Raw genomic sequence first — 13,227 nt, 5'->3', positions numbered from 1 at the left:
TTAGTGAGTAAAGCAACTACAACAGTGCAAGCAGTCCTACTCGTAAGGAGGACTTCTGATATATTACTGTTTAAGCAATAGCCTTCTCTTCTGAACACGATGTGGATTTATTTTACTGACACAATTACTTAGGAGAGTTGAATTTTTTTTTTTCCAAGAGGAAAACCTGGCATTGCTGCACAATTGCAGTGGCTTCTGCTGAAGCAATAAACAACTGCTATTTATTATCCTCAACACGAACGAAAACCCAGCTTAAAACTCCTAAACATTGAGATGCTGCACATTTTTGGTCTGGAAGCTAGAGACCTGTTTTTTGCAGGAAGCAGGTCAATTCTAAATAAATGACTAACTGACGTGGATATTGAAGAGATTTAATGTCTCCACTAAACACTTAGCACAGAGCCAGATTTGCCCTTGGAAAAAGACACGGAATTTCTACACCTAGCAAAACTCACAATAGTTCTGTAAAATATTAACAGTTTGGTCAACATTAGCACATACTTTTTTTTTTTTTTTATTTTTCCCTTTTTTTTTTTAACCCAAATCTTAAAACCAACAGCATTTTAAAAAAGTACCAAAAGGCAGAAGCCTGTCCAGGTCCAAACCACCACCAACTACATTCTCAGAGTAGGGCCCCTTACAAAGGGCCATATCCTTTTCTCTCCCCAGCTCAGCTTCTTCCCCTCAAATTCCCTGAAGACCACCAAGACCCCAAGGAGAGACCCAGAGGAATCACACCAGAGCGAGCATTTAGTGCTCCAAGAGGGCAGCCACTTGAGCAAAACTGCAACTAAGAGATGAACAAGGAGTTTGTAGATGGCTGCTGGCGGTGGCTTTGCAAAATTCCCTTAATGAATGTTTAAGTCTGGGCCTAAATGCATCAGTCTTCCAAACAGTACAGGGCTCCCTCCCTCAGTAGGCTCAAGGGCTCTTTATTTGGAGGAAAACCTCAGAGAACTGCTGAGAGCACTACAAGCGTGTTTCCCAGTCTGGGCAAGGTTTTCTCTAGAAACCCAAGATGTTTCTAGGTCTTTCAATCGCAGCACCTGAAAAAGAGGATGGCTCCTTCACAGCTTTTACAGGCAAGAACTGAGTGAAGGCCAGATCCACCATCTCTGCCAAGTGAAGAACAGCAGACAGGTCTCCACGCTGAAAGACCTGCCGCGCCAAAGAGAGAGGCCTACACACCAAAGTCACAGGCTTCAGTGTCCCTTCATTCTTCCAGATGAATCAACTATATTCACCACTGTTCCAGATCAGCATTTAGGAAAACAGCAAGCAAAATTCTGAAGAGGTTTATTTAAAAACATACAAAATGGAATTTTAAAGAAGATAGCCCAGACACCCCTTACATGAAGTTTTAGTGATGAAGAAAGGATGGAAGCTACATACCATCAAGTCCTTTTAACAGACACGGAGCAGCAAGCTTCCCCAGATGTCCTCTCCTGACTCACACCATCTTCTCATCCAAGGTGGTGCTGCAGCAGGAGCAAACCATCCCTGCCTTCCTGCTGCAAGCCCAAAGCCCTGACTGCAGGAAAACTGGAAAAACAAATTCTCCCTTCACAACCTACCATGCTGTGGTGTCCTGTTTGGATGACATGGAACAGTTCGTCCCATTTTGTGCTCTGAAAGGGGAGGTAACAGTCACAGGGGGAGACAGACCCCAAGTCATGTTCCAGGGGGACCTTCGCATCTGGGCTCTCATCTTCTGCATCTGAAGAACACCAAATACCAACTACCACAGCACTCAAATGGTTCAGAAAAAACATCACTTAGTATCACATATAGGGAAGCGTGAAAAGCGACCACGGTGAACTCTACCGCATGGTCACATTATTGACATCTCATTGCTGAAATGGCTTTGCTCTACATCTGGGATGCTGGTCCCACAGCAAAACAGGGCATCACGCAAAGTGCAACGCCTTTAGTAAGAGCATTTTGATGGCTCACAGCAAACCTCGGGGCTAGCTTACAGATCTACCATGAAGTTTGAAGCCCCCCGCCCTCTGCCCTTACAGCCCCGTACACTGTTTGTGAAGACGGGAATGAAATATTCCATATGTTTCCTTTGTCAGTGACATGCCTATTGAAAGCACAGCCACGCCGCTCTCCCCGCTGGGGCACTGGGTCAGGCTATTCATCTGTAACCATGCAGATGTCAAGAAGGTAATGGGAAAACTCCCAAACAAAAACACATTTCACAGAACAAGGTTAAAAAATATACAACTGCATTTGCAGCATTATTAAGCTAAATTGAACAGGTTTAGGCCTCCCCTGAATACCTCTGAAATTGCACATCCATTTATGATTCATTGCTAATTGTGTACCATTTAAAAGTCCAAACACACTTGCTCAAAAATTAAGGCAAAAGAAGTCATAGCAAGACCCTAGCATGCCTCCAGGATTGGTTCAGGAGAGAAAAGGAGGAGGTGCACCACTTCAAAAAAGAAAAAGTCTTTATATTTTAGTGAGAAAATGCTAAACAGACCTGCAAAGATGGCTGCTTACTCTCTGAGGGCCTGACCACTCAGGGCACTCTGAAGAGTGCCCTCAACAACTTTACCTGACTTTGGATTCTTCTTCACCTTTTCCTCGAGATAAAGAATTAGCACTTGCTCTCTTCAAGAGAAAAAAAAAAATATCTTTTTTTCTGTCCCATAGACAGCACCTTCCACCTCACTTCTACCCCTTCTTCCAGACCACAGTGATGGTTTGAGGTTCCTCCTGCATTTTTAATGAAAGTTTACAGGAATTAAGTACTGTATTTTAAAAAAAAGATTGAGTTCCTAGGCTCCAAAAGAGTTAATTATTAACTTCAATATTTTCTTAACTTCAGATCAAAAAATACCAAAAAAGTTTTCAGGCTCAAAAATTACTTCAGTTATATCTTCACTGTGCCAAAATCTCAAGGTTGAGTTGTCAAAAAATCACCAGCCACTGTCTGAACTACATACAGGTAACAAAGTTATAAAACAAGATATTTAGTTACATTCAAACTTGTCAATATTAGATTTGAACATCAACAAAAAAACCAACATTGATGTACTCTGAGCATCTAACGTTAACAACAGACCGTACATGTTTTATACCAACAAACATCTGGCTACATTTAAAACCTGAAAAACGCAAGAAACATTTCCATAGTGAAAAATATATTGCTCTTATCTTCCATACGCTCATTACTTTTCAGGTGTCCTTAATGATTGCACTCATCAAATAGAAATGCAAAAAGCACACAACGGAAGCCTTATAAGGAATTCAATTTTATTTCCGCTACGTCACGAAGACCATTCTTCCTTTGAGAAGACATCAAATTAAGCAAGATATACTGAATAATATGTTTTTAAATAGCATATTATTATTCAGCACTGTATGGCTGAAACAGGCCACCTAGGAAAAATACAGCTGCCCTGTAACTCAGTAAGTACAAATAAACAGCAAATATTAAAAAAAACCCAAACAGGAAAACGAGGCTGACAAAAATCCAAAGTGATATTCTTACTTCCCAAAACCAAACACATCTCACACAGATGTCAGACCCCAGCCCAACAGGGAATCTATATCGATATCGCCTGTTCAAAAATAGCTAAGTGGGCTTTTTAAAACATGTGATCATATTGACTAACATTATGTATAATGACAGATATGTTATATATTCAAATTCAACAATAGTTTTCAGATGCCTCCTTTAAGCTTATTTTTGATATCACTACAGTCCTGTGTTGTTCTGTAAAAAATGCATATCATTAATAATGTAAGTTGACTGGCTGTATGCAGAATGGGCTTTCAAATTCAGAGTGAAGATAATACAGATTTCCCCTCATCTTTCAGCAACAATAATATGTTTCTGGGAAGTGGAAAGTTCTGACCTTGTCACAATCCTGTAACAGTTAAATCATTCAACAGTAAAATAAAATGCACTCTGCTATTTCAACTATGTATTTTAAAATATATGACATACGATTTGAAAACATTGGAAACTTTCAACTTCAGTGAAACTCACTGACAGCTGCAGTAACTCAGCCTCAGCACTTCAAAAAACCAAAACAAAACAAAAAAACCAACAGAAAAAGGTCAACTGTTTTGCCAGGTAGATCACCTGCCATTTCTGCATGACTTAATTCCGCTTCCCAGGCACCCCATACATCTAATACTAGATGTTTCCAATTTGGATACACCAGCTTTATTTGGATCACAAAGCTGAATATATCTGGGCTTGATTCTGAAGCAAAGGTTTTCAAAGATGCTGGTTGTGAGAGCAGTATTTAAATAGTAACACCAAGATCTTCCCCTCCTCTGCATAAGCTACTGTGACACCCATCGCCGCATGCAATTCTACATCAGCTGAGCCGGTTGCCTGCCTATCAGCAAGGGAAATATCAACCGCTACCTCCACGTTTCCAAAAGGGTTGCGCAGGGCAGCCTGGCAGTAGGAGAGCATTAACAACCAACATCACATGACCAGAAATGGTTTTTTCAGACCAAAGTTTGAGAACATCTTATCAGAAAACTGCAGCAGTACCTGAAAGGCAGGTATGGAAAAACTACAGAAGACTACTTCCCTGTGGCAAAACCCTAGGTTGCCACTGCAGCAGATGGTGAGTCGACCAGGTGCAGAGGATGGCCAGGGACCTCCAACATGGGAAACCCTGTTGATACGTCTGTTAACAAAGGTCTCGTAACGTTAAATCTCTGCTGCCTCAATTTACAGGTTTCTTCAAATGGCTGCTTCTCTTCTTACCCTTTTATATACCCTCTCCCACCTTTGTCTCTTATTTCTAGGATCATATAGATCTCTCTAATTCTTCCTCAAGCTATTTTTGACTTTCTGCTTCTTCCGTAAAGAACCCCAAAACCACAACTTGGCAGCACAGAGCTGCAGCCTGAAACACATTCATCCCTTAATAGAATAACTGCTGGCCATGAAGTCCCATGCGGCCATGCTGAAGCTAACCAGCCCCATCCACTTCACTCCCTTGCTTATTTGCAAAGCAAGAAGCAGGCAAACCTGAGTTGTTGGCAAATCCTCCAGAGCATAAACACGACATCAGCTCATGCCCATTCCCAACAAGAGGGACATCTTTAGGAACAAGCTTTTAGGGGAGGCACAAGGGTGGCGGAGAGGAGGGTCTCCGACACTCAGACGCTCCTGGAGCCCCACAGCTCCCATGCTCTCTAAAATGAGGTATGGGTGCTCAGCCCTTCTGAAATCTAGGCCAGTAATTTTCTCCGGGTAAATAAGAGCTTGTGTTCTGCAAAAATTGCTGGCTTAGATGTAGAACACAAAACAAATAAAGATCCTTGCGGAGGAGGTTTCTTTGGGTTTTGTTTTGTTTTTCAGTCCTTATATTACAGCTTCCATATTTTCCATCTCCAGCAGATAGTTACTAGTAAATTCCTCTCAAGAACTGAAAAGGTAATTATTTACTAGCATAAACTTACTTACACTAAAGTCCAGCTTTTTTCCCCTGCTGCAGACTTATCTTAGTATTTATTCCCCAGAGTCATACTTTAGCCTCTGCCAGTAAGCACAAACACAAAATGACACATTGCTGATACAAATGAGCTCAACATACACAACAAATGCCAAATACCTGACAAATTACGTCCTATGGCAGGGCACTGAGGTTTTTTGGGGAAGGGATAAGAGGAAGACAGGAAAACACCAAATTTGCTGCCAACAGAGAACACAAAAAGGGTAAAAAATATTTAACAAACTCTGAAACAACTTCACTTTTCTGTGCCCTACCTAAGAGCATCTACTGGTTTTTTTGTAAAAAAATAAAAAGAGAAACATGACAGACGAATCAGCCAGTTTAAAATGAATCATAAAGACTGCAATCCTTGGGTGAAATCTGCTGGGGAGACTGCTACTGGAGCCACTGGGCTCTGGCCCAGTTGCCAGGCTCTGCCCACCGTCAGGCACTGGATGCTGCACCAGCAAACTCAAGTCCCCCTCCTGCCCATGGGATTCCACAGGCCTGTCTAAACGTGACAGTGTTTCTGCCAACTAATAGGAAAATTCATATTATAATTACATGATTGTGTCTTCCCAAAAGTAGTATAGAAAGCATGTTTTTATTAAGACAGAAAAAGCTTTTTTATTACTTGCCATCACATCACCAGTGTACGGCACAGGCAAGTGAAAAACTAAACAGTGTAACTGTAAAACCTTCAAACCTCTAATTAGATAAGGCTTTTCTATCTCAGGATGACTGCAATTATGCTACATTTTCCAGACTCAAGGTCATGTCTGGACATCTTTAGTTTTCACCATAATAACTCTGCTAGACAGCATTCACAAAACCTCGGCCAGGTCCTTACTGTGCTTATCTGACCATAGCAGGATGCTAGACATCTGCGTGTCAGTACTGGACATATTAGAAGACATCTCACACCTCCCTACTGCATTTCATCACCATTCTACAAAAAATTAAAAGTGCCAGGTGAAAAGACAAAAAAAAAATGTGCAAGCTCTGCTGAATCCAAGGAGAACCATATCATTTTGCCATTTATACATAAACAGAGTAGGAAATTAACTTAAACATGAGACAGCATAGGTACTTCCAGATAGTCTGCATACTGAAAAGAAGTTAATCAACTCTCTGCAACTGTAGAAGCAACTTGTGGTATGAAACAAGTAAAAAAAAAGGATCCTTCTCGACTACCGCGTCTTGATCTTACAAAGCTAGTGCTTAACACAGCACACAGAAAGACAGACAGTATTAGGTTAAGTAAGTAATAAAAAACAGAAGACCAAGATGACCGTTCCATCCTGAAGGTCTACTCTCTAGGGCAGCCGGGGCTCGGAAGCCCTCTTTTCACAACTCAAAGAAAGGAAAATTAAAGCAAGGGACCCTGCCACATCTGGAAAACACAAGCAAGAAGCACTAGAAGGAAAATTACCTGTGCTGTTTTAGTATTTCAAGTGCCTAAAATGTAATAGCAGGCACTGAGAAGGGCTTACATTCCTCACTCTTGTCAGGCAAGCCCCTAAAACAGCCAGGCCCATGTAAGATGTCTCCAAAGTCATTATCCAGAATTATCTGCTTTTTGTCTCCTGCACAAGACTCGCACAAGTATTAAACCTCCAAAACTGGAATTTGAGTTCTCAAACCAACACTCATGAGAAAAACAAAGACAAGTGTGCCCTACCATAACTTTCTTCCACTTACATGGAAGTGTTCCACTAGCACATGGCACGTGAAATATCATAGCAAAGATCAGAAGCGTACTGAATTGATTAAAAAATGCAAACAATATTTTCACATTCTTGCATAGGCATCTCAACTTGCTAGACAACAGTTATTTTGCAACAAAGCAAAATCACAACCTTCATAAACAGAAAAACAGGCAGCTGGTAATTAGGAGTTACATAAACACCTACCTAAATTATACCGAACAAATGGCTGCCTACAGTAAAAGCATCAAGTAATCATCCCTGGTTGTGTCCTCCTGACTCCCTCTGCGCTCTTCTCGTCCATCCCATCCCCTCCAGACCCTCAGAGAGTTTGGATCTAGTGCTGCCACCTCTGCCTTTTCCGAACACTTATATATCTCCCAAAAATCTCTTCACCACACTGACTGCGGTTGGGGCGACGTACTCACCTTTCTTTATTCAAATTCCATCTCTCAAAGTGCCCTGATGACTCAAAAGTAATGAGCAGATACTCTGCCTTTCCAAGCTGCTCAGTCTGATGCAACTGCCCTCACATGACCACACCATACCTTGGTAACCACATAACCCCCCTAAGACCCCAGTCCTTCTCTCCCTGCACCCCAGGCATTACAGCTAGCACGCGTTTAGCCATGTAGGAATGCAGAGTGCCTATTCGATGCATATTCTGGAAAAAAAAAAAAATCTGCTGTGTTTGGAGGAGCTTTCTAACCACCCCAGTAAGCAAGGCATGAGCAGTGGATCAGTCAAGAGCTGAAGAAAGAGAAGCAAGCAAAGAGAAGGGGAATCTAAAAGGATATGCTTTTGAGGCTTTATAGAAACCACTGCCTGACCATTCGTGGCAGCCCAAGAAATATAGATGTATTTTGAAAATACACCTTGGAAGTTATGTTAAAGTATTAAAATTAATGCAAAGAAATTAAGACTGCAGGAAAAACAGAAGCAGTAAGAATTAAATATCAACCCTCTTCCATGGTTCTCAATTGCCTTGAAACTCATTCACTGCCAGCTTGAGTTAATCGTGAGCAGGTTTCCCTCAGTTGCTCCCCCCTGGCCAAAGCCAAAACGTAGGCACAAGTTTGCTTTAGTATCGCAGAATGTCACCTGTCACACTCTCAGCCGTCTCTACGCTACAGACCCTCCGCTGCTATGGCTACAATCAAAAAGAGGTCCGCTGCAATGCAAAAGGGATTGCCTGGCATCGTTATGCTGCCTGACATGAAGCACAGAAAAGCCTTCTCTTCACCTAGAGAAGACACTTTGCCATGACACAAACGTGTCAGCTAGGGGGTGTGATTTTATTTTCTTTTTTTAGTTTTCCTACAAGCCAACTCAGCTTCTCTGGCAAAACTATACATTGCACAGCCCGAGCAGGTCAGAAATGAGTTTTCTATTGCCTACAAAACTGCTTTCTCCATACCCCAAACTTCCAGCGGCTGCGCTACAACAGAGACATTTAAAGAGCAGAAGGGCCAATAAGTCACCCATTTTTTTTCCTTCTGTAAACAAGGAAACAGGAACCAATCACAAACAGGAACCAGGATTATCCCTCACTGCCACAGAACGAAATAGCTAAAAAGTTTCTGCTTGAGTTTCAAGAATACAAAACCAACAGCGACACAAACGCATCCCAAAACACAGTGACACGTGTGCAGGTCTCCTCTCGCTTTTGCTGGAAGCGTAAGTCAGCTTCTGGAAATTTACCTGCACAGCAAGTAGGAACTTACACACTGAAACTCTTTGGCAACCTTATCTCTAATGGGTGTTGGCTACGATGACTTGTACCCATTAGACAACGAATGCCATGTTGCAGACACGCAGCAATGTACCAAGCCCGTTCTACAAGACAGCCCGACGACCCAGTAGCCATTTAAATGCAGCTTTTACCAGATAGGCTTCAAGTACTTAATGAAATCGGGTAACATCCCTGTTCCATCTGTGGAGGAAAGAAAAGGTGGCTTACCAGCGAGTCCAAGGCTTCACACAACAAGCAGCTCCTAACCCCCTACCCTGAACGCTCGCAAACCACCGTTTCTGCCACAGAAAAACCACCGCAAGGTCAGCTCCCACTAACACCATACCAGCACAAAAAGGAACAAAATATGTAAGCACAGGTGACAACGGAGACCTGTGGCTTTAGCCATTCATCAAGTACTACACAAGCAAAAGGCCCAGTAACCTTCCTCCACCCAGCTTGAACAATTAACAGAAAAGAAGTCCAAACAGGTAGGAGAAATTGGAAACCTGCTCAGTAAACAAAACCTCCAGTAACTAAGAATCAGACTCCCTTTGCATATTGAGTGTAGGCAAACAAAGAGGGAAAAAAAAGTGACATTTTCGAAGGCATACACTACTACTGTATTTTGACAACGCAGCAGTTCAGTACCGATCTGAAACCACGCGCCTCAATTTGCTGTAGCATGCTCTGTATTATACATTGGAAACGCAGCGAAGCTTTAGTAATAGCAGACCTGACCACTGGCCCATGCAAGACCTCACTCCAGCCTGTGAAATCTTTGCTGAGAAGTGGGGCAAGACTGACAGGTTTTATTGTGAAACTTAACAGGTTTGGGGATTAGCAAAACTACCCTACTGAAAGCTGCAAATCCCTCTTCGGTCGTGTCGCTACAGAAGAGAGCGTTCATTCCTCAATTAAAATTTTATTATTAAAGTTACCAAAACTCAACGCAAGATCCACCAGCTTGTGCCTGGTTTACAATACCACAGGACACCGGGGAAACTGTTCTAAGAGTTTGTTTTTCCTCCATCCACAAGCAAATTTCGACAAAGCTCCCGAGCCTTATTTATGCTGGTTTTTCAAGGTTCGGCGGCGCATCCCATATCGGGAGGTTTTGTAAGAGCAAAGGCGTCCTTAGTTAACTGGATTTACGCGTGCCGCGGACTGAAAAAGCCCTGACCTTTGGGAGAAAATCTGCCAGCCTGGGAACTGGTTTCTGAAGAAAACCTAGGAGAAAGGCGCTTCAGCGGGAGGACGCCGCACCGGGGTCCCCCCGCCTCAGGGCGGCACCGGGGCCGAGCCGGACCCCACCAAACCCCGCCGGGCTCTCCCCGCTCGCTCCCACAGGAACCCCGCAGCTCCCCCCGCCTCACTCCGCCACCCACCCCACCACCCCCCGGCCTTTTAAATCCCGAGGCCGATCCCTTCGGGACTCACAGGGGTCCGCGGGCAGAGGAGCCCCCCCCACGGGGCTCCGAGGAGCGGGGCGGCGGCCGGGCCCGGGGCCAGGTGCCGCCTCAGGCCACCGCCGCCCTCACCTGCGGCGGCGGCCCGGGCCCAGCCTGCGGCCCGCCGGGCCCCGCCGCTGCCCACAGGCCGCCCCCCGCGGGCCGGGTGGGCCGGGGGGGGGGGAGCGCGGCGGCCCCGGGGGGGAGCATGTTGCACCCGCAGCAGAGACAACATAAACACGCGATTATCAGGGGTTTTTTTCTGAAATAAAAGGGGGACAAAGCACCCGGCACCCAGCCTCACCGCGGCTACCTGCCCGCCCCTGCCCCGGTCCCCGGCCCGACTCACAGGGCGTGCGTGAAGGCGCTGAGTCCCGGGGGCACGGCGGCCAGCCCCCGCCCGGAGCAGTCCACGCCGCGGTCGCCGTCGCAGCTGCAGGAGGCCGGGCAGGGCGGGGGGGACGCTCCGCCGCTGGGCCCGGCCCAGCTCCCCAGGCCCCAGGCGACGAGGCCGAGCAGAGCGAGGCACCGCATCGCCGGCCCCCGCCGACCGCCGGCCAGCCTCCGCCGGCTGGGCTCGGCACGGCTCGGCCTGCCGCTCTCCGCCGGCGCCCTCCGCGCACCGAGCCCTACCACCGGCTGGCGGAAAAATACACAGGAAAAAAAAATAAAAACAATAAAAAAATAAAAATAAAAAGGCGCCTCCGGCAGGCGCGGCGCGGCCCTGGGGCTGCCTCAGCGGCGCGCCGGGGAAGCCAGCCCTCCGCCGCCCGCCCGCCCCATCCAACGCCCGCAGCGCCCGTCGCCGCCGCCGCTCATCTCAGCCCAGCAGGTACCGCGCGGGGGCGGCCATGGCCGGCTCTCCCGCGCCGCTGCCGGCGGGTGGCGGTGCCCGGGGAGCGCCCCGGCCCCTGCGGCTGCCTGCGGCGGGGCTGCCCGCGGCGCCCGCCCGCCCCTCCCGGCCCGGCCTCGGTCGCTGCGAGCCGCGGCGGCGGCGGCTGCTCTGCGCCCGGCGCCGAGGTGCATATGCTAATGAGGCGGCCGCCCCCGCGCCCCTATTGGCCCAGCGCGGGAGCGGGGCCGGTGAATATGCAAAGCAGAGCTCGGCCGCAGCCAACCGGCGCGGGGGGCGGGGCTGCCCGGCGGCGGGGGATGAGGCCGCCCCGCGCTGCCGCCGCGCCCCCGGGGAGGCTCCGCCGGGACCCCGGTGCCCCTCGGGGCGCGCCTGGCCACCGAGATGTGGCTCACTGAGCCGGGGAGCCGCCGCGCTCCTGTGAACGAGGGCAGCGCCGGGCCCCGCCCCCCCCGGGACACCGTTTCCCCCTGCTCCAGCCCGACCTTGGACCTCAAGGTGCCCCCCCCGGACCCGCATCCCGCCCCGCAGCCGCCGAGCAGCGGCACGAAGCAACCCCCGGGCTTGCAGCGGGAGGTGGCAAAGGCAGTAGGCGGCTCCTGGGCCCCCTGCGGGGTCCGGCGCAAGAGGATCCCCACCGGCACGGCACGTCCATGTTGGAGCAGGGACAGGGTGCGTCTGGCCCTCTCCGTACCGACCTGGAGCATTTCACCATCCCCTCGCCAAAGCGGCCGCATCACAAACTTCTCAAAATCCTTCTGTTTTTAGAGAAGTGTTTCCCAGGCACGCAAAACACCACCGGTGGTATCTGGCTTTTGTAAAGCCTATACATGGTAACCAAACTTGTGCCTGCAGCCAGCCTGCATCCTCTTTTCCATACTGCCTTTAAAAAAAAAAACAAACAAAAAACCCAACCAAAACTGAAAACCCATCTATCCTTGTGGTTAGCACCCTCCATCACCGTGTGTGTGCTGCTTTTCTCTTTAATCAGGTTTGTTTTTTTTTTTATAAGGGCCTTCATTCGGACGTTTCTGACCTGCAGCCACCACCAGGAACGAGCCTGCTATACGGTCAGCTCAGCTCACCCACGCACGATGCTCGCTGCAACCACCGTATCTTACTGGGGATGTCATGGCAGCATTTGGGTAACACCAGCTGGGACCTCTCACTGTTAGCTCCCTCTGGCCCAGACCCCGTAACGGGCTCTGAGCAGATGGACCTGGCTGAAGCGAGCACCGAGAACGCACCGGAGCCTGCTCTGATGGCAAACACTCACACCATCTACTTTACATGTCTCGTTTGGATGCTCTGAACACGCCTGGGGAGTTGCCTGCCCGGCACAGCCCCCAGCTGCAGCCTGAATCACACCCAGGCAGGTGCCTGCGCAGGCCAGCCTAAACAGCACAGACGCCCGAGAGCCCACTAAAGATCAGAGCCTTCCTAAGCCCTTCTGCTGCTATGTAGGTAGGGAGGAGGTAGGTATCGTTCTGTTCCTTTTGTGGATGGGTGATGGAGGAGCACAGAAACGCTGTAGTGGGGAAATGGGATCATCCGCACCACCACGGGCACATCGAGCTCCGCTGACTCCCCCGAAGCCAGGAACGGATTTGCAATGGTACTGAACCCTCAGTCCAAAGCAAAAGCAACCATACAAGGGTTACAAACAACACTGCAGCACTTACTTCAAGTTGCTGCAATTGCATCCGAAAAATCCCAAATACGCCACACATGCACAGTGAGTAAAATGCATCAGGGAGACACGCAGCGAGGAGGCAGCGTTCACAGCCACCCGTGCTCCGATGCACATGCAGGCGGGTCGGGAGCTGAGGGGCCCTTACACTTTACACCTTACCTTAGCAAGGGCCGTCCTTGCTGACACGGACATTGCAGAGGACACTTTCCATGCTGGGCTAATCACGCTTTCCTCGCACTGAGGTGGGGGAAAATAAGAAAACTGTCGGTCTCAAAGCGGTCATTTGGTGAAATTTAAAAATCAGGCCTGTAAATA

General features: G+C 47.9%; 1 protein-coding gene across 1 annotated transcript in view; it reads right to left on the bottom strand.

The window, feature by feature from the left end:
• Window positions 1-11,045, bottom strand: part of LGR4 (leucine rich repeat containing G protein-coupled receptor 4) — an 81,140-nt gene extending 70,095 nt beyond the window's left edge. The window contains exon 1 of the mRNA XM_075094942.1: window positions 10,716-11,045. Within this exon, the coding sequence (XP_074951043.1) occupies window positions 10,716-10,900 (185 nt within the window). The 5' untranslated portion in view covers window positions 10,901-11,045. The remainder of the gene's footprint in view (window positions 1-10,715) is intronic.
• Window positions 11,046-13,227: the final 2,182 nt, after the last annotated feature.

This window comes from Phalacrocorax aristotelis, chromosome 5, assembly GCF_949628215.1.
Source record: "Phalacrocorax aristotelis chromosome 5, bGulAri2.1, whole genome shotgun sequence".
NCBI classification, from domain to species: Eukaryota; Metazoa; Chordata; class Aves; order Suliformes; family Phalacrocoracidae; genus Phalacrocorax; species Phalacrocorax aristotelis.
The sequence above is the reverse complement of the archived record's forward strand: the minus strand, read 5'-3'. Positions and strand labels throughout refer to the sequence as shown.